The following is a 20,319-nucleotide window of genomic DNA, read 5'->3' as shown; positions in this document are numbered from 1 at the left end:
TCAGACCTTCATAAAGGATATTAGGGGGAAAATTAAACATTTTTTGCTGGTTCATTTTGATCCTCCCTATTGAGGAAAAACATCACAGCAAGTGTCACTTGGCATACTGGTGCAATGGCTGTTGTGGGCGTACCAATGAATCATTGACCTCTGCATTCAACAGAGCTTTGTTGTCCTCTTCACTGACGTTACCTTTGACAATCACAAACTCTGAGCCGCATGCTTGGTTTCCATGCTGACAGAGAGTGCACCAGCCATGGGTGAGAGGCGCAACAGAGGAAGAATTCACAAAGTTGGCAAGAGAGCAGTGCTGTGTCATCCTCTAACAGTTCTTTAATCTGCACGTTGGGGCCAACACACCGTTTACTTCTCAATTTTTCCAACAAACTTTTAGTTGATCCAGTATACAGATAAACTCATCTACAACTAAGCTTGCTGCGATGTGAATCTTTGGTGCTAGTTTGGGGCCTGTAGCAAGAAGTAGGTTTACAAAGTTATCTGATCAACTTTGATGAGGAACCTCCAAAAAAAACAAAAAAACCTCCTATTTAAAATGCAGTACTTACAGCCAGTTGTTGTTGTTGTTGTTTAACAGACATCGCCCATTATTGTTTAGCCAGAGGATGAGTCAGTCGCTACAGCCTTTAAATTAAAACTCAAAAACTTTGCATTTACGTGAGAAGAAAACAATGAAAAAAACTGGCCAAATCCTCAAAGAACAAAACCTCCTCTTCTTTGCCAAACAGCTCAACACTGAAATAACAAAATCTCCAGAACCCAACAAACGAGAGACGGTTAAATTTTTTAAATTATTTTACTTAATTAATTGGCACGTCACCATCTGTTGGACACCACTCGTGTCAGGGTGTGTGTGTGTGTGTGTAGATCAGGAGGGCGGTGACAGGGATGTCTGGGAGATGCAGTCAGAGTAGTGTAGGTATGTAGAGGACACAAGGCAAGATCATAAGATAAACAATACTTCAAATGCTAGCTTGAGAATTTGAATACAAATATAAACAAAAAATGATATTGGTGAAAAAATGTGTATTGTGCTAGCATGTTAGTAATTCTTTCAGTAGTAAGTACATAATATAATCAATAATCAAATCAACTAATAGCTCATGAGAATATCGCTGCAGCCTGCGCAACACTGCAGCAACAACTGTACTTCCTGAGGAAGTTTAACTTGTTTGTGGGGTGTAGGAAGCTAATGACACCCTGCGACTTTATCATATTTCTGAGCATGGCAAACTGTCAAGAGCTGACTAGAACAAGCTGCACAGCATGATGAGTGTCCAGCTATATCTTAGGTCCTAACATTTTTAAGCAGGAGGGTGAGTATTAATCCCTCCAATCCTCCTTATGTACAATCTGAGCTTCTTCCCTCTGAACCACTACAGGTCAAGTCAAACAGGGTCAACCTGTTTCTCATCTGCAAGAAGAGTTTCCCTTAAGGAGCAATTAAGTCAAGAGTTCATAAATATTGTTTTCTGACATTACGTTCATAAAAAAAAAAAAAAAAAAACATTTAGTCACAAGCAAGCTCGCACTATTGTTGGCTGAACCACAACAGCGGAGCCAGCCCTATAAACGTGAATGTCTGTCGCTGACTGAGTGACTGAGTGATGAAGTTACACCAGGGGTCAGTTGAATTTCTGATTCTGATTTCTGATTCTGAATGCAGTGTGACTTGAGTGCCGAGGTTACACCACTGGTTGGCCGGCCAAGTGGTGGGAGTTTCCCCATTGGCCGCTCTTTCAAAAATGAATATGTGTGAACAGTTTCTATTATGTCATTTGGGGTGGGGGGCCATTTTAGATATTTTCCATAGAAGAGAGTGGGCAGTTCCGCCCCGTGAACTCAAGGTCAGTCTTTCCCTCAGCAGGCACACTTTCTTTGCCTTTCATTCACTTGACTGCAAAGCAGCTGACAAAGACGTGAATGAACTTCCAACTTTCCCTCCGAGTGATCATTTAACAATAAAGCCGAAATCACAACACGGCCGTTCTTTAAAGCCGGGGTAGCCACTCACTTTTTGGCATCAATGGGCAAAAAAAATCCATAATCACCTTTCAACTTATTGTGATTCAAATGGTTTGAGAGCAAGTTAGACATCTGCACCTCCTCTTGGCTGTGTGTTCCTATTGGACGTGCACACGCAAATGCAGATGCGTGTGCACGTCCATTCAGACGTGTCGATATCAGTGAAGCATTTCAGAGATGGAGAGAGAACTTGCTGTACGGGACAGGAAACAGGCTGCTAACTTCATTTTCTCCATTTCTCATTTTTCCATTGAAAGTTGTTGCTTACAGCAGTTCCACAAGTTTTAAGCTACATCCTCAATTTCACACATTGACCATACACAGTCCAGCCATATGCGAAGTGCTGACTTAGTCTTGATGTTCAACGTGTCTGCTAACCAGGGCAGAATCAAATATTTCACAATATGGATCATCTATATTGTGAAATATTTGAGTCTGCCCTGGTTAGCGACCAGTAGAAATAATCTACACTCACATATATTATGGACTTACTGTACATTTGTAATGTTTCTATCATCCAAAAAACAGCTCTTTTAATGGTTTTCCAATCAGTCAGATGATATTCTCTATTCCAGTGCAACAGTACACATGATATCGAACCAGCCTTTGAAGAAAATCTGCCTCTACTGCCCGTAAACATTGTTAAAGTTGATGGGCAGGAGAGGCTTTTGTCACAGACTGCTTACCTGTTCTGCTCCTCGAGCTTGGCAAGCAGTTCCACATCATCAGGACTGAGCGGCGAGGGCGGTGAGAGAGCAGGCGAGGACAGAGACGTAGAGGAAGAGGTAGCAGTGGTCTGCAGGGATGTGGGCGTGGCCACCTGGCTAGCCATCTGACTGACCGTGTGGGACACCGAGTTCTTCACCCATGAGAGAGTAGAACTCAGCTTACCAGCAACTTTGTCTGTCGCCACCTGCAGAGGATGGAGAATACCTCTTAATTCAGTAATAATACCCCAGTGATAAAACTTAGGCTTTGTGGTTGTATGCCTCTGCCAACCACTCAAGTTGCAGGAAATATGGTCACAATCTCCCCCTCTGTTCCTGGGTTAAAGCGTTGAACAATGGCCACAAGTGTTTTTGCAAAACAACGTGATGTCGCATTATTTAGTATTTGCATTAAATTGTGTCAAATTTAGTGTATGAATTCTTGAGTTATGGCCAATAACATGTTTTGTGAGGCCAGAAAATTGACCTCGACCTTTGACCCTCAAATCCTAATCAGTACACTCATGAGTGAACGGGTGTCGAATTTGAAGGGTTTCCCTCAAGACGGTACTAAGATATCAAGCTCATGAGAATGGGACGGACGGACGGACGGACGGACTACCCGAAAAACATAATGTCTCCAGCCGCAGCTCTTGCCAGTGCGGAGGTGTAAAAAGTTCCACCATCTTTATCTATCAGCTACTGAACATCATTATATCCCAACACTGGAGCGACATTATCAGTTTTGATGATCTGCACCAGTCACACACTGCCAGCAGACAGTATCGACTGGAGTGATAAAACTGCTAACTCTTCAAACTTTGTTTGCGTCTGATTCTACGACCAATCCTTTAAATGATTTGGATCATTATCCAGTAAAGCATGCTGAGTAAGGACTGAATGACAATTATTAATTAATTCAATCCATTTAAAAAGTAAAATGCTCTGTGCAGGTATTTTTTAATGACATGAACGACACATTTCTTTAACCGCAACTTACAGCCCAGTGTTTTCTATCAAATCATATGTAAACTTTAAATTACATCTAGGGAGAACTTCTTGTGCACAACGTACCGCAACACCACAAAACATCACAAATGAACAGTGCATTGTGTTAATAACACTTAATTAGTTAATAATAACTTGCTAGTGTTAACTGACACACACGGTCTGAAGAATGAAGAATGACTAACACATAGTGTTGTTGTGCTCAATAACAGCCAGTTTCATCATCATAATTAAATATCATATCACTAAATACCTGTCGCATAAAATAATGATGGATTTTTTGTTTCTAAATAAGAAAAACTATCAAAAACTATCCACCTACTACCAGCCTAAAAAGAGACCTGCAGGAAATCTTTTATACCTTCCTACCTGTTATTCCAAATAGTCCAAACTCTTTTTGGTTTCAGATGCCAAAATAATCCATGAGGAAATCCGGTTTGTATTCATTAAGAGAACTGCTTTAAAAATCCATGAAGTTTAAATGTCAGTAAGACTTGACTGAAAGAAATCCACTCTTCTGAACCTTTGACCGATTTAATGACACACTGCTGTGTAGTCATATGCTGATCATACTGTCAGGAGCGGTCAAAGTGCTCCAACAAAAGATAGGCCTTCTTTAAGTCTCCTGCTGAGATCAGTATACAACAGGAAGCGTAGCTCTTTACTCAGCACAAAGAAATTCACTTCACACCTTAGAAAAAAAACACAATTAGTCTTGCCTTTGGTTCCAGCAGGAAGTCTGGATACTGCAACCAGGCAGGAAACCAATCATTTCATGCAACTTACTCCGTATAAAAATGATGACTCATTTTTCTGTATACATCAGGTTTACAGACGGCCGAAGACATAAATGAAAAGGAGAGAAGAACAAAAGGAGGTGGAGGAAAAGACTGTGGTAAATGTGGTGACAGGAATGTGTTACGGTTCAGACTGAAAATATGCTAGCTAAGCTTTTCTTTTGCGCTCGTGTACACAGACAGACACACTGACAGTGCTTTCACACATGCACTGCAACGCTGAACTTATCTAGACATTATCCGGAGGAGCTGTATGTGGGAGCGCAAATATCTGAATCGGTGGGACAGGACATTAAACGGACTTTACACTGCTCCCTAGTAAAAAAAAGTCCATGTAATGTCCAATTGAGCTGTTGTGCAAGTCACTGTCCGGAGAATTCACAGAAAGTGTGCGTGTTGATGATGATGTGTCTATCACATCTCCCTACACGCTCTATACCCAGACACCACCCCTCGCCTAAACCAAGGGGAGTATGCTACATGTGTATTGTTACCACGAAACACAGAGATGGACTATAATTCAACTTTATAGTTAAGTTTCTTTAATAACATCATGCGTGTCATGCGTGTTGGACACCCATGATTAAAACCAAATGTTGCCTAAAATCTCAACCGGTAGACAGTTTTATTACAGCTTGTATTACAGACTGAGTTCACTGCAATGAATATAGGTTAACAAAGATAAATCATCCTGCGGTGACGGGGTCTGAACAATATATTCTTGTGATCACAAAGCAAAACTAAACAAATCTTCATCCTATAGATTCCCCGGGGTGACTGCATTAGATTAACGTGGCTGGACGATATCGTGACACCTAACCTAAAGAAGGCAACGTACACCTTACAGCAAAAACACAATAAGTGCACCAGCACAAATACATGTACATTTATGTAAAAATAAAAACCTCCTTTGCAAATGTATCAAATTTTAATGAGTCTCTCTTAATGAATAATTATATTGTTTAATGTACAAACAATTTATAATAAGAAAAGGCAGTGAAGGTTTGGCTGGGCGGAGCGCTAGTATTAGTTGTTAACTATAGGTTACTGTAAATGTCTTGTGGGATTTTATTGTGTATTCTTGCACAGCAAAGTAAAATTTCTCTCTATGTGATTTCTCACACGCACAGCTGAAGATTGCAGTTCCCGTTTGATTTCCCATTCCCATGCAGACCACTCTCATATGGGAAAATACTTTCATTTTTTCCAATAACCAAGTACATCACAACACTCACCCAAATTTGTAGATCTGAAAATGCAGGGTTACATGTACCCACTCAGACTGCCATTAACAGAAATAACAGCATCCCCACCAGTAATAGATATATCCTGCATAAACAACTATCTATCTATTGGCTGGGTGTGATGCAAACTCTTGCTCATTCAGATGTTTGTCAGCACATTTTTGCAGCCTAACATCCAGCAATGTAGATCTTACAGCCCAATTAACTAATCCATTCAATGAGTGTATATCACAAAGGCTTGACAAACAATGATATGTTCAGTGTTGAAACAATCAGCTATGTAACTAATATGTGAACATTTACAAAAACAGTTGATCCTGAAAAAGTGCACTCCCCAATTTAAATCTTACATGCCCCCATACTCTTTTTGCACCACTGACTCAGGCTAGCTTTGTGTATGTGCTCTTCCCCTTTGAAAGCAAAGAAGTGAATGTAAGGGCATGAGGTTTCTTCAGAAACTGACTCCCAATGCAGGATACCATGCAGAACTAACCGGGGAGAGTAAAGAGGTCCATGTGGACAGAACACTGTGGGTTGCCAAGTGTTTTAGGCCTGGACCTGGCCTTGTTTGTGATGAATAATTGTGAACCTTATTAGTTTATTTCCTTTATGTTAGAATATCAGCGTCATTGCATTTTTTTAAGCCTGACTTAAATACGATCTGGATATAAAATTCAGATAGCAAAATACGAACAGGCAAAAAATGTAATCAACTCAGTCGGGACAGGGGAAGGCCGTGCTAAAAAAGATGCCAATGTCCAGGTGGCCTTCGTAGACACTGCTTCTAGCCAGCCCAGCCAAGTGAAGCGAGACTTCCCTATAAATCCTGGATACAGATTGTTTCTGCTTTTGTTTGCCAACGGACTCAAAGGGGCCCCGAGATGCAGTGCGCATAGATAATGAAACTCACAGCGAGGCAAGAAGAAAGCCTCAGCGAAACAACTTCAGGATGATTGGGGAACTGAGAAAGACCACAGGCAGAACAGAGAGGCGTTTCCGTTCCCCTAATTCAAAATGCAAAAACACCCACAGTTCTGTGGAGCAGGCAAAAAGACTCTCACAAACTTTTATGCTACGTCAAATATAAAACTACAAGTTTCCATCAAAAAGATTTTTGCAGTCGCCATCCGAGTTGAAAATTAAGACAAATCTATCTCGACTTTTTCTATTTTACTTGTCTTTTATGTGTTATTTCCAGGCAGTGAATCAGAACAAACTTGTCTGGCCCAGCGGGAGAGAGCATGGCCATCTTGGGGGAAACACACTGGCCATGAGCTGTGTGAGGGTATTAAAACACAGCCCTGACTTACAATAACACACTCACACTGAGGTAGAATGGCCTTTCACTTCACACACACAGAGGGAAGCTCAGATTTTCCCAGTGTACAATCAGCATTTCAATGGTCTTGCTGAAGGCTATTCTTCATTATGCAGCCACATAATGAGAGCTACAAACACTGACTAATATTTTACATTTGGGCCACAAACCCTGCACTGCGAAAAGTAGATCTATAGACATGAGGTAAATTAAATGTAATGGTTTCAACTTAATATCAATTAATAATGACGACACTTAAATCTGAATACATTCTGTGGGCGTGACAGCTATAAGTACTGGGACAGTAGTCCTACTGAGCCTTCTGTGAAAGTGTGTGTAATCTCCATTAGGGCATTTGGTCTTCCACCATCCCTGGTACAGCAGTGATATGTTGACAAAATGACTACAAATTTACAGAAGATATTTTGATATGAGACTGCAGGAAAATTATTAATAAAGGCTTCGTTTGATTTATTTTCCACAGCCCCAGAGGTCTGTTAATGTGTATGGTGGTTCACTGGCAATGCTTAGCCACTCCAATGGAACAGAGCCATTGTTAATGTTATTAATGACATCTGTTGAAATGTCTCTCGTGAAAAAGGCTTATAGCTCTGATTTGTGAATTGATTTGATTTGGATAATGCATTGATATTTTCAGTATGACTAATACACTTTCAGTATTAGGGATGGTTTATATGGTCACTGAAAAAGAAAAACATAGTCATTTGAATGTAATGGTGACACAAGATGTGACATTTTACCATCTATCTTAGTCATATAGAACATATCACTTCAGCAACATTAGAAAATTAATCGTATTCTGTGTGAATACAGAAATTTTGCCAAACTAAAGCTCACAAGGTTATGCCCATTTGTGGTACTATTGAAACTCACTCAGCTTAACGCCTGCCACAACAGCTCATTTTGGTACCTCAGCTGTTTCTTCTCACATATGGAATCATTTTAAAAGGAAGTCAGATAAATAACATAAAACACATTTGAATACTCTGCACCTCTAAACTCACAGAAGATTTATTGTAGCTCTTTCATGTATGTTCCTCAACGTCTCCAGGCCTATGCTGAGACACGGGGTCAGAGTAAAGCTTGTGAAGCTTTTAGTCATAACTTCAACAAGTACCAACAAGTGCATCCTCTGACACGATCACCCCCTAGACTCACAGATACAACTTACTGGCAAAAAAAGTGAAGAGCTGTTCAGTGTTAATTACAGAAGTAACAGGCCATTTTAAATTTAGAAGTAACAGTCATCTGTCACTTAACCAGCTAATTTAGGCACTGCGACTGACTGCACTAGCCACTTCTTAACAAAACGATGTATTTAAAACAGAACACTTTTAGTCAAATGATAGGTTAATACTTTTAGTAGCACTAGTAGTCTCCTTTAGCATTTCCATTTGCTGAAATTTACTTACAAGATGAAATTTTCTCCTCCACTGCTCTTATCTAAAAGCTCTAATGTAAACAGAGCACAATAAGATTTTACACTTATGTACTCATAAAATATAATACTTTATACGTTTTAGGTGAGCAATACAGCAATATAAAGACAATATAATATAAAGACATAAATACCCCACATGTAATTTCCCCAGGTTACAGAGTGAGAGTACAGTATCAAGGCATGATCAACAAAAACCTACTGACCTCCACAGCAACTCTGGGCCTTCATTTTCCTTCTCTCTCTTAAAAACCTTATCCTCACACACATTTTCCAGCCTGGTGTTGTCAACTGTGATAATTTCTGTCAGTGGAGTGAGCAGCACTTTTGTTATCTCGTTAAACTTTGCTTGGTTTATAGTCCACTTATATCTGTGCTCGCGGAGCTGTTGCCTTTTGCGCCTTTAAAGTCACTTCTCCTCAGTTTTGAGTTTAAAGATATCTTTAGCTTGAACACGGACAATGCCACCGCTGAGCTGTTTAAAATCATCTGCTCAGGCCAAACAGAAAGAGTTTAGTTTATATGCAATAAAACAGAGGACGGGATCGTTGAGACCACAGGAGAAGTTCCTATTCCTTTTATGGCTCGCTGGTGTCGTGAGCTTGAAATGGAGATCCAGCATCAAATGCAACAGCGTGCAGTGTTATTTATTCCAGAAAGCCCCAACGTCGACGAGCTCGACGAAGCTACCGTTGGCTTAAATAGCTAACGTTAAATAGACACGTTAAAACGACATCAGCGAGCAAGAAAAAAAGTCCAACCATCTATCAGCTTGTGTTTTTGTTCCAGGCAATAGCCGGAGCCCTTTGCAAACCAATTAAGGGCTCAACAGCAAGTATTTAACAAAAGTGATAACGCTGACGAACTGTAATGTTAGCTAATATTGCGATCAGCCATGTGTAGGGGTTCAGCAATAACACCCTTCTGCATTACTTAGATGTAATGTCACAACATGCACTTCGGAAGATACAGGGTGACAACTAGGGAGTCGTTTAATAAGTTAGTGTTCATTACAGTAATTAGACAGAGCCCGAAAAATAAAAAAAAAACAAGAACCTCTTTTACCTTGAAGCGATTTTAGCCAGCCGCTGCAAACGTCGCCTGCTTCCCATGCACGAAAGTGTAGTCCTACTCTTATGAGAAAAAGACAGGTTTTCAAACACTTTACCCGAGTGCATTAGCTAAAGTGGCCAAGATAGCCTAGCTAGGTTTTCCAGTTGAACGCTAGCCAGCGTTAAGTTAGCCTGCTCCCATTGACTCCTCGGTCCAGCCCATGCAGCCGTATAATACGTGTACACAAATGTCTGCAGAGCTCAGACAGTCGGCGGTGGCCTACCAAGTGTTTACATCGCACGGAGCATGCGCAGTCCGCCCACAGCGCCAACCTGGCACAACACTACCACCAGGTGTTCACGGTGAGCAACTGCAGCCAAAGACCCTTTCATTCATTCAGAAAGAGGAAGATGTATTTCTAAATAAAGAAAGAAAGAGGTGTTTGTGATAAGGTCAACAGTGGGGGGAAATAATAAATATTATTAAAGATAATAAATCTTTGCATTTAGTGCATTTAGTAATTTCAAATATCACATACTGAGTATCACATACTTCTTAGGAGTTGAGTACCAGACAGCATCAAAAATCTACTCAGTGGAAGTAGATTTGTTGGTTTTGAATATATGCAAAAAACTAACACAAAATCTACTAAGTTGCTGTAACAAGAGTAATTTCCTCACCTGGAAGGGACAGTTTGGCATAAGTTATTGGGGTTATCAAGGGGGCATTTTGTCATGTCCCATCACTGACATTACTGCCACAGCACCTCCAGAAGACTCGAGAGTGTCAATCACCTATCAGTACTGATAGAATGGCTTGTAATGACCCTTCCAGCAGCCCATAAACCAAACTGTGTGACCTCTCTAACCCCTGAAATATATTGTTCATCCAATCATCAGTTCAACATAGATTGGATGACACTAATGAAATGGGTAGATGGATAAATTTACACTATGCCACGGGGATGGAGGTATAAAAAATATTACACAGTGACAACCTTACCTATTCAGACATAACATTATCTGAAACAAGACCATTTATTCATTTATTCTACTCCATTTTGGCAGCACTCTCCAAAAAGGGGGTAGACCGTAGAGGAAATGGTGTTAAGGAAACAGGAGTCGATGAAAGGGAGCATCTTACACACAGCCAAAATAAACGTATAAATTCTTTCAATAAGTGTATGATGAGATATCACCTCACTTTGTGACACTTTATCAGAGATATTACCGAGTCAACTAACAAAATTACAGGCCCTATAGTATGGTCTCTTTGTGTTTCGGCCCAGCGCATTATTAGAGTTTTGTCAAAGAAAAGAGCCTCAAGCTTCCTGTAGTGTGTGGTGTCTGATCAATATCTGTACCAGTAAGAGATCCTCAGAATGTCTTACCTGAAGTTCATCGCTGAGAGGAAAAATACTTCTGTCGGTGTAGACTGGAGGTTCAAACCCTTTAGACTCAGAACTATCTGCAGCTTTTTCAGTTAAGGTGTGTTGTCGTCTTAAAGAAACTGAAGATACCATGAATCAGTTTATGAAAACTATATTCTTACGTTAGTTTTCACTAAACCAACCTATAAAATTAAATAAATGCTGTATATAACAAAAAATAAATTATTTGTAATTGACTAATCTAGCGTTCCCTGAGCGAGAGATGTCAACAGAAACTCACGATGAAGTGAAAATTTGACTAAGCAGACTGCCTTGATTCACATACCAAACAGTCATAAAACCTACTCTTCAGGTTTAACATGGGAACAGTGACGCACATCTTTTGTCGGTTGTTGGACACTCCTCTATTCATAGAAGTAGATGAAAGCAGCTGACGTTGAAGGCTAGACTTGGCAACAGCACGGTGACTGTAGGCCTCTCAGTCTGTCACAATAATCACATCTCAGTCATCAGACATAAATAATTAGAGAGCTATGAACACAGTCAAATACTTCTCAGTATAGTCCGTGAGGAAACAGTTGAATCACCCCTGTGCTAAATTAAAATGGAACGAAGAAGAAAAATATTACAACTATAAAATTTCAAACTAGCTTTTTATAAAATCATTCAATCTAATCATTATCATTCATTCATTAATCATCATTACTCAGGTAACTGCTGCTCTGCTGGTATTGTTTGCAGTCACACTCATATCCCCAGATCATCCTACTATATGCACCTTTTAACCCAAGCTGATTAATGGTTAACTACTCTAGTTTTGATTCATAACTACATAATTAACCTCTGTTTGATGTATGAAGACACCGTGGGTAAAATATATCTTTATGTGTTGAACAGCATTTCAAGCTCCTCTCATGTGGTTTGAAAGGGCTTCAAGGACCCAGAGGCGGTAGTTGTTTGTTTTCCAGAGGATAAATCACTTCACCTGATTTTAAAGGGTGGGTTCACCTTAATGGCAAATACACTTGCCCTCTATACTACCTAGCTATGCTGCTAGTTTTAATCTTATTTGCAAAGGTTTTACGATTGCATACTAAGACCTGCCACCACCTGATACAATGGAGGTGAATTTTATTTCTTTGTGGTGCTACCATCATTGAAATCAGTTTGTCTTCACAAGAAAATGACAGTGGATCATCCAGAGGAACAAGGATGTTGTTTCCAGTAAGGGACATAGCATAGGGGTTTTTAACATGTTCTTTTTTAATGTTGTGAGTGCCACATATGAAATTTCAATTCTCCTCCCTTGTATTGCAGTGACGTCAGAAAACATAGTGGCAGATGCTATCTTTAAACATCGCCAATGAAACTATCTGCCAGATACCGCTAGTAGCAGGTGGAAGAATTTGTTTGTTTTGAATCGCATGAACTGATCTTTTAAGGAATGAAAATCAACAAGTAGTTGTAGTTGCCTATAAGATTTTGATTTTAGCTTTCAATTGTTGTTGTAACAACAACTCACAACTTAAAAACTAACGCAACTAAAATGACTTAATCTGCAACTCAGTTAGGTATTGACTATAGCCTTAGGGGAGCAAATGGTTGTCCCTCAGTGGCATTGTACAATAAATTCTACCTTAAATTTGAATGAAGGGACTGATCTAAGATATGTCTGGATACCAAACTCTGTGTACTTATTATGAATACCAGAAAGATAATTTCCTGCAGAAAGTGCAGGAGCTGAAATTCACTGTGTGAAAAAGCTGCAAAAGAAGGAGCAGCAGAAGGAAGGAAGAGGAGGAATGTTAAAAGATGTTTGGGGAAAAAAAGAAGCAAATGAAGAAGGAGGGGGGAAACAAATGAAGAAAACACTGAAATTTGACAATATATACTGTGAGATTACATACACTTGTCAATTGTCTGAGATTTTGACACACAAATTATACAATAAGTCTATAAACAGCTCTGTGTCGGCAATATTAGGCAGGGCAATATTGCAAATCAATGATTGTTTTATGGCAACATTTTATATATTTAATTTTTGTATCAGTGCCCAGTATTTAATTTGCTGGACTAATCAGATAACAGACATTTCTGTGTAGTTATTTTGTCAGGAAACAGTTTCTCCTGTGCTTTTCCTACTCTTACATCAAAGTGTCGTCCATGAACAAGCCCTACTGTTCATAACTCTTTTCATTCTTTTAATGTGAATGAAGGAGGCTTTTCTGAGTCTGCATATCAATAATGTTTACACAGTGGAGTAGAAGCAGGTTAAAAGTGCCTTCATTTTTTGTTTTTGCCAAAGACAGCACTATATGGAATTACAAATCTGGGCAGCGCTCCCTTTGCTCCCCTTGAGCTCCATAAATGATAAACCAAGCTCATTAACCCAGTAATAGGCAAAACATCAATGTGAAAATCTGAAAAAACTTGAAATTGTAATATACACTGTAAAACTATGTAAAGGTATTGAAAAAGCTGAAATAAATGCACTGAATGTTTTTAAGTGTTGTATTATGTTATGTAAATGATGTTTGAATGAGAGTTGTAAGTGATTGAGGAAGGGTTAACAACTGCTCACACATTTTGCCCTCATTATTTATGTATGGAAAAGTAAAGTTATGGGTAATATGAAGGGTATGAATTAGAAAGATTATTAAATGAGCTCAACATTTAGTCGTTATGAGGAAAAATACTGATGCAGATGGTTTGAAAATTGCAAGTATCTTAAACTGTGAGACTTATTTGGTCAGCTTTGAATCTCAAATAGACTCGTTCCTTCATTTTTATTTTATATAATTGTTTATTACGTTTTTTTCTTTAGTTTTCTTATTATTTATTTATTTATTTATCTATTTATTTATTTATTTATTCATTCATTTTCTTTCTATTCTTATTATTGCTTGCTCTGTTGTTCCTGTTGTTCCCGCAGTTTTCCCTGAACGTCGTTTGTGCCTTTTTGTCTGTTATAAAGATTGTTAATAAAGTTAGACTCGTTCCTGGTTAGAAGAAGAGAGTGGCGTTATTATGCTAACTGGCAGCCCCAGCTCGACAGGGGGCAGAGTGGTAAATCCTCTGCAGCATGGCGTCTCAGCCGCTCATCCTGTGACACGGTATTTACTGCGCATGCGCACGCCCGTTCTTCCTTTTTCCAGTGCAGCGGAGTCAAGCCCCAGTCTTTGGCTCCGGGCTCCTTCATAAGGAGACAAAAAGACTGCAAAATGGTTTGTAATTCGTCCCAATATGTACCTACGTGAATACCTAAGACATACATTTCGTGCCGTGTGGTGTCAGATGTTTAAAAACATGTTGCTGATGTTCAGATGAAGATAGATTCAGTCCAGCTAATGCTCACCCAGGGTCTGCTCAAACGTGGCCTAATGGCTACCTTCACAAACTCACTGCTTCCTGTTGTCTGTAGACTGCTTTAGTGTTATTGTTTTCATTAGCATGTGACCAGTGTGTCCCCAGGTTCACATCCCCCTGAATTTCCAATTTATACAGCTTTCCAACAGCCTGTCTTGCTTATCGTCAACCCTGTGTAGCAGTTGTGCTAACTCACGTCGTTCATTCCCTATGGCTCAAGCTTGCTGCTGTTAGCCTGGTCTAGCTTTACCATTTGACAGTGACAGCACAAACTACTTGCCACACAGCGAAAGGCAGTAAACTAACGTGGAGTTAGCTCTTGTTTCTCACTGTCAAGTCCCCGATGATGAGTGGATGCTTGTCTTGTTGCAGGGTTTTGTTAAAGTAGTGAAGAACAAGGCCTACTTCAAGAGGTACCAGGTCAAATTCAGGAGGAGGAGAGGTAAGACATCCCTGCAACTACATCCTACCTCCCCAAACTTCAGGTTACATGGAGTATTATTTGTAGGTAATTAATGTGTGTGTTGTGTGTGTGTGTTCTCGTGCTCTCCCCAGAGGGAAAGACTGACTTCTTTGCTCGCAAGCGCCTGGTCGTTCAAGATAAGAACAAGTACAACACACCCAAGTACCGGATGATTGTCCGTTTCTCTAACAGGGACATCATCTGCCAGGTGAGCGCACGCTGAGATTTCTTTTGTCCTCACTTAATCAACATATGTGAATGCACAGGAATGTTTAACTGGAGAGCAGCTCTGTTAATCCCATAACATAAATCTGTGCAAAATAAGTTGTAGATAGTCTTGTCTAACAAACCTTAACTGTGCTAAAAATAAATACGGTCAAATCCAGATGTGAAGAATTCCATCTTTAGTTGGATTATATGCTACATAACATCAGTCTGAGCTGCTTGAACAATGTATGTAAGCATTAGAAATGCTGTCTTCTGTAGATCAATAACAGTAGTCAATATTCTTAGTCCACTGTCAACGTTCAGGGATATGAATGTGCTGTAAATTCATGATTGATTGCCATTGCGTTGCAGATCGCCTATGCCAAGATTGAGGGTGACATGATCGTGTGTGCTGCCTACTCACACGAACTGCCAAAGTACGGGATCACCGTGGGCTTGACGAACTACGCAGCAGCCTACTGCACTGGTCTGCTGCTGGCCCGCAGAGTATGTATACCTCATACTGGTCCTCACACCTGATGTTGACGCTAGAGTAAAGTGACTTGGTGTGAAGAGATTCTGTTAATTTCTTTAAAAAAAACCCCATTAAATTCTCTCTTGAAATTGTGTCATCGTGAAATAAAATAATTGCCCGCATTAAAAAAAAAAAAAAAAAAAAAAAATGTGGCTTGCATAGGTAAACCTGTGGAGACATGTTTTTAAAAGTAGTTGGCTACTGAACCAGATATTGAACTTTGCATCTGAAATCTTTTTAAAAAAAAAAAAAAAAAACTTTTGTCCTCAGCTCCTGAACAAATTTGGCCTGGATAAGGTGTACGACGGCCAGGTTGAGGTGACAGGTGATGAGTTCAATGTGGAGAGCATTGACGGTCAGCCAGGTGCTTTCACCTGCTACCTGGACGCGGGGCTTGCCAGAACCACCACGGGCAACAAGGTGTTCGGTGCTCTGAAGGGGGCTGTGGACGGAGGCCTGTCCATCCCACACAGGTAACCTTGTCCCACTTTTGCTTACAGACATGTTTAGATGGGAACTTCTTTGCTTGGCAACACAGGCTATGTGTGGGGGGGAAATATTTTCAAGTGACTTTGAAACTTGAACTTTGAAATGTCAGTAAGAAACTTAAGTGAATTAAACTCAGTAAAAGCTGCACATGAGAATGCGGAAACGGTTTACATCTTTATAGAAACTGTCGATGTGGCTTCTTGATGATTCATTCCTTCGTTTTTTTTTGTTTTTTTTTTTCATGGAAAATATTTTGGCACGCCACAGTATGAAAACGCGGGTACAAATGATAAACGGCTGGTATCCATTTAGGACATCATTAATGTTATTAACACCTTGTAAATCCTAAAATGGCAACAGTTAGCTCTGAAAAGTCTATTCATGACCTTTTTTTTTTTTTTTTTTTAAATAACCTTCCTTTTTCTTTTTAGTTGGTTTTATTTCCACTTTAATCGGAGCGTAAACGATCTTTTAGTTGAAGTGCGCAGGCTTCCTGTCAAACCACTGAGTCAGTGAGGATTTCTGTAAGAATGATGCAATGAATTACATTTAGGAGCGGTTGCTTTTATATTCCGTTTTATCATTTGCGAAGTCGATGTGAATGTATGTCAAAGCTTGTGCCGAGGCTGCTCTTGTCAGATTCTGGAATTACAATAGGTTTCATCTCGTCTACCAGCAGCTTTTTGCTATTTGCAAACACTGATTTTTACTTGAAATATTTAAATAATGGCTTTAAAAAAAAAAAAGAAGAAGAAATCACATAAAATAGTAGTAGCTCATACCTCATTTAAAAAAAGCCATGCGGGTCACAACACCAGTCGTCCTATGAGGATGTGTCATCTGGATGTCTCGTCCAACCATCCTGAGCATTGTTGACCAGGGAATTCAAGTCAGTCGCTGCCTTGGGTGAACAGGCATCACCGTTAGGAATGTAAATAACTTTTATAAGAGGCTTTTATCTTCATAAGAAGTGGACTGAATAGAGAGGGAGTTGTATGAATGGACTCAACACAGGTTGAACTCTAGCTCAGTAACCTTTTGTGTCAAATGTGCATCTCCAAACATGAAAGAAATAAGTGAATAATCTGACTCATAAGACTTTAAGCAGCGGTTTTGACCTCAGACTGACAGTTTTACTTGTCACTTTGGCAAGTCACTAGCTACTTGTAAAAATGCTCATCAGGTTGTCACCATTCATTTTTCATTCATCAGCTCCTACATCCTGTCCGCGTCATCTATTGTCAGTTAGCGGAGGAGCTCAATCACATTAAAAAACATGCAAAGCCTATACGTTTGCCATGCGTACCATTGTTGCATATATGTGCACACACGGATTTAAATGAATTAATGTTGTGCTTCACAACACTCGGGTGGCATCCGATTTTGTTTACTGGAACAGTACTTTTCTCTTTACAGAGAAGACATTCAAAAATAAAATGGGTGTGTGTGTGGTCTAAAATCAGGAGGAAGAATACTTGATGATTTCAGTGTTGTATTGATGATGAACTGAATGTTTGTTGTTTGGTTACTAAAGATCCATTTAAGCAGTTTCCAGTTGATCTGCTTCTAAAATATGATGTGCACCAGGATGAAGAAATTGATGCGTTTCAGCGGCAGTGTAGTAGATTTGCCTGACAACATGTTAACTGTTTATATTTTGGTCCAAGCAGATTTAAATGATGTCTGTACAGCTTGTTTGTGTTCACGAGAAAGCGAGGTGGAAATAGCAGCTGAATGCTCGCCACCTCTACAATTTCCATATACTGACATCCAGTCACAGTTTGGACGGAATACAAATGAGACGGAAATAAATAATAAATACTAAGTGTAGATGCAAGAAGCACAATGTGGAGGTGCTACCTGGTAACTTATTTAGATGCAGATCGTTTTTAATGGCACATGGGAACAGGGCCCACGTGGAAACGAAAGTGCCGGCCGCTGAAACAGCAGCACGTCAGAGTAACTGTACAAGCTGTAATGCACTGCTGTGCTTAGGCTTTGAGTTAATGTCTTGAAACAATGTCTGGAGGTCGTGTTTTTTTGTTTGTTTTTAATTGTTTTTTTTTCATCTTCCAGCACGAAACGCTTCCCTGGATATGATACAGAGAGCAAGGAGTTCAACGCTGAGGTCCATCGCAAACACATCATGGGCGTCAACGTGTCGGAGTACATGAGCTACCTGATGGAGGAGGATGAGGACGCTTACAAGAAGCAATTCTCCCGCTTCATCAAGAATGGAGTCACCCCTGATTCGGCAAGTCTTTTTTTTTTTTTTAATTTAATTTAATTTTAATTTTTTTAAATTTAAAAATAATTTTTTTTATGAATTATTGTACAAAGACTTAACTGGTACTACTACTTATGACACTGCTTATCGATAAACAATACTCTAATTGGTTCTTTATCGTTCTAAGAGAAACAAAAACAAATTGAAAACCTAACGAACATTGGTTTATTTTTTATTGGATATACTGTATATTAATTAACATTCTTGAGCAGCAAACTGCAACAGCATTGTTTGAACAAACCACTAATGGCTACTTTTGCGTTCATATTATTTAGTTTACTCCGTGTGTGGGGCTCTGACAGATGAGAGCTCTTAGGACTGGAAAAGTGAGAATGCATCATAGACAAATGTCTGTAGTAAAGAGAGTAGAACAGAAAAAATCGGAACTTAATGATATTGAATAATTAAACACCGTGGCCCATTTAATACCTGGTTTTGACATACTTTCCATGTAGCAGCCACAATTCGTAGCATGATATAGTATCTTAATATTTGTCAGTGATGGCAGTCGATGCTGAAAAAGCATTTGATCGTCTTGAGTGACTGGCCTTTTTGTTAAAGTCTTAGGAATATGTAATTTCCCAGCTGAGATGACACATTTTGTAAAAGGAAAAAAAAAAAGAGAAAGAAAAATTATACAAAAATCCTAGAGGTAGGATTCATAGAAATGTCTCATGCTTGAGTCTTGCCCTTCAGTTAATTTCCTGGCCCATGAGCTCAGAGCTTTTGCCTATCAAATGAAAATTACACTCTCATTAGTGGCAAATTTCATTTGGCCCATTAGTGATTCCTCATTAGAAAAGCTGTGTGTCATGCTGTAGTGATCATGTCTTTTGAACCAGGAAAGTACCAGTCTGAATACACTCCAGTTAGCACTTGTGTAGATGGATTTTGTACAATTTCAAATAAATCATTGACATCAACTAGCTTTAATTCTGCCCCAGCTTGTGCACAATTGGGCACTAATTGATATTTCTGAACATTATAATCCCATTAATAGATGGAAGTCCTGTCAAAAGTTGCATTGAAATACTGATGCAGGACGTGGTTCCCTCTGTGCAGGCGTCTAGAGGAGCAGTACTGATCAATCCCTTGTACAGAGTCAGAATTGACTCATACACACAACATTGCATTTGTTAATTATGTTACCTAATTGTTGACAAGCTTGTGGATCTGTCTTTTCTGTCTGAAATTATTTGATACATACTTCCAGACCTGCAAAAACACCAATATTTAATACAGTATTTACCATTACAACTACTCTTAATTTAGGAATGAATTGTACCCAGGGATGATGTGAAGTAAATTTTTGGCTGGTTATCCATCTTTCAGATTGAGGAAATGTACAAAAAGGCTCATGCTTCCATTCGTGCGAACCCAGTCCATGAAAAGAAGCCTCCCAAAGAAATTAAGAAGAAGAGGTAAGAAATTTTAAATGCTCTAACAAATGAAAAACTTTGGCAAATATTTGAGGTTGTGGGTTATAGTCACATAATCTGTATTCAGAGGGAATGTAGTGACTTTAATACATATGGCTTTAGTATAAATACAATTGGGAATTTACATTAGACCTGTGGACACACCAGGAAGGTACAAAACACCACGTGTCTTTTTGAACTAGTTTTACGCAGCAGTTTGGATGTCATTGTATGAAATGGCAGATGCTAATTGTGCATATCTCTGACCTAGGTGGAACCGTGCCAAGCTGTCTCTGGCCCAGAGGAAAGACCGTGTCGCCCAGAAGAAGGCCAGCTTCCTCCGGGCTCAGGAACAGGAGGCCACAGACTGAAGCGTCAGTCTGCTGGGTTCCTAATGCAAAAGTTTGTCCTAATAAATCTTTCGAAAAAGAGTCGGAGATTTTGTGTACTTTGTCATATTGCACTTAATGTATCCTATCCCTGCCGTGCCGGGGTCCTTGTTTTTTTCTACAGGACTTACAAGTTGATTTTGTCA

General features: G+C 39.5%; 2 protein-coding genes across 4 annotated transcripts in view; one reads left to right on the top strand and one right to left on the bottom strand.

Annotated features, from left to right (window-relative positions):
• evi5b (ecotropic viral integration site 5b) overlaps positions 1-11,280 on the bottom strand; it is a 34,569-nt gene extending 23,289 nt beyond the window's left edge. For 2 of the 3 annotated variants that reach the window (XM_023416499.2, XM_023416500.2), the window contains exons 1-2: positions 11,020-11,280; positions 2,730-2,956 (exon numbers count right to left, since the gene is read on the bottom strand). In XM_023416499.2, coding sequence (XP_023272267.1) covers positions 2,730-2,956; positions 11,020-11,151 — 359 coding nt within the window. In that variant the 5' untranslated portion in view covers positions 11,152-11,280. Of the gene's footprint in view, positions 1-2,729; positions 2,957-9,641; positions 9,869-11,019 lie in introns of those variants that run through there. The other variant, XM_023416501.2, reaches the window with a different exon arrangement.
• Positions 11,281-14,724: 3,444 nt separating this feature from the next.
• Positions 14,725-20,215, top strand: rpl5b (ribosomal protein L5b). The gene is made up of 7 exons (XM_023416540.2): positions 14,725-14,827; positions 14,941-15,056; positions 15,428-15,562; positions 15,861-16,063; positions 18,156-18,333; positions 19,699-19,787; positions 20,056-20,215. Exons 1-7 carry the CDS (start codon positions 14,740-14,742, stop codon positions 20,153-20,155), a joined length of 909 nt encoding a protein of 302 aa, XP_023272308.2. The 5' UTR covers positions 14,725-14,739; the 3' UTR covers positions 20,156-20,215.
• The last annotated feature ends 104 nt before the right edge of the window (positions 20,216-20,319 follow it).

The sequence above is a fragment of the Seriola lalandi genome, unplaced genomic scaffold (assembly GCF_002814215.2).
Source record: "Seriola lalandi dorsalis isolate HSWRI2012SDOR001 ecotype SW California unplaced genomic scaffold, Sedor1 jcf7180002054566, whole genome shotgun sequence".
Taxonomy (NCBI): Eukaryota; Metazoa; Chordata; class Actinopteri; order Carangiformes; family Carangidae; genus Seriola; species Seriola lalandi.
The sequence above is the reverse complement of the archived record's forward strand: the minus strand, read 5'-3'. Positions and strand labels throughout refer to the sequence as shown.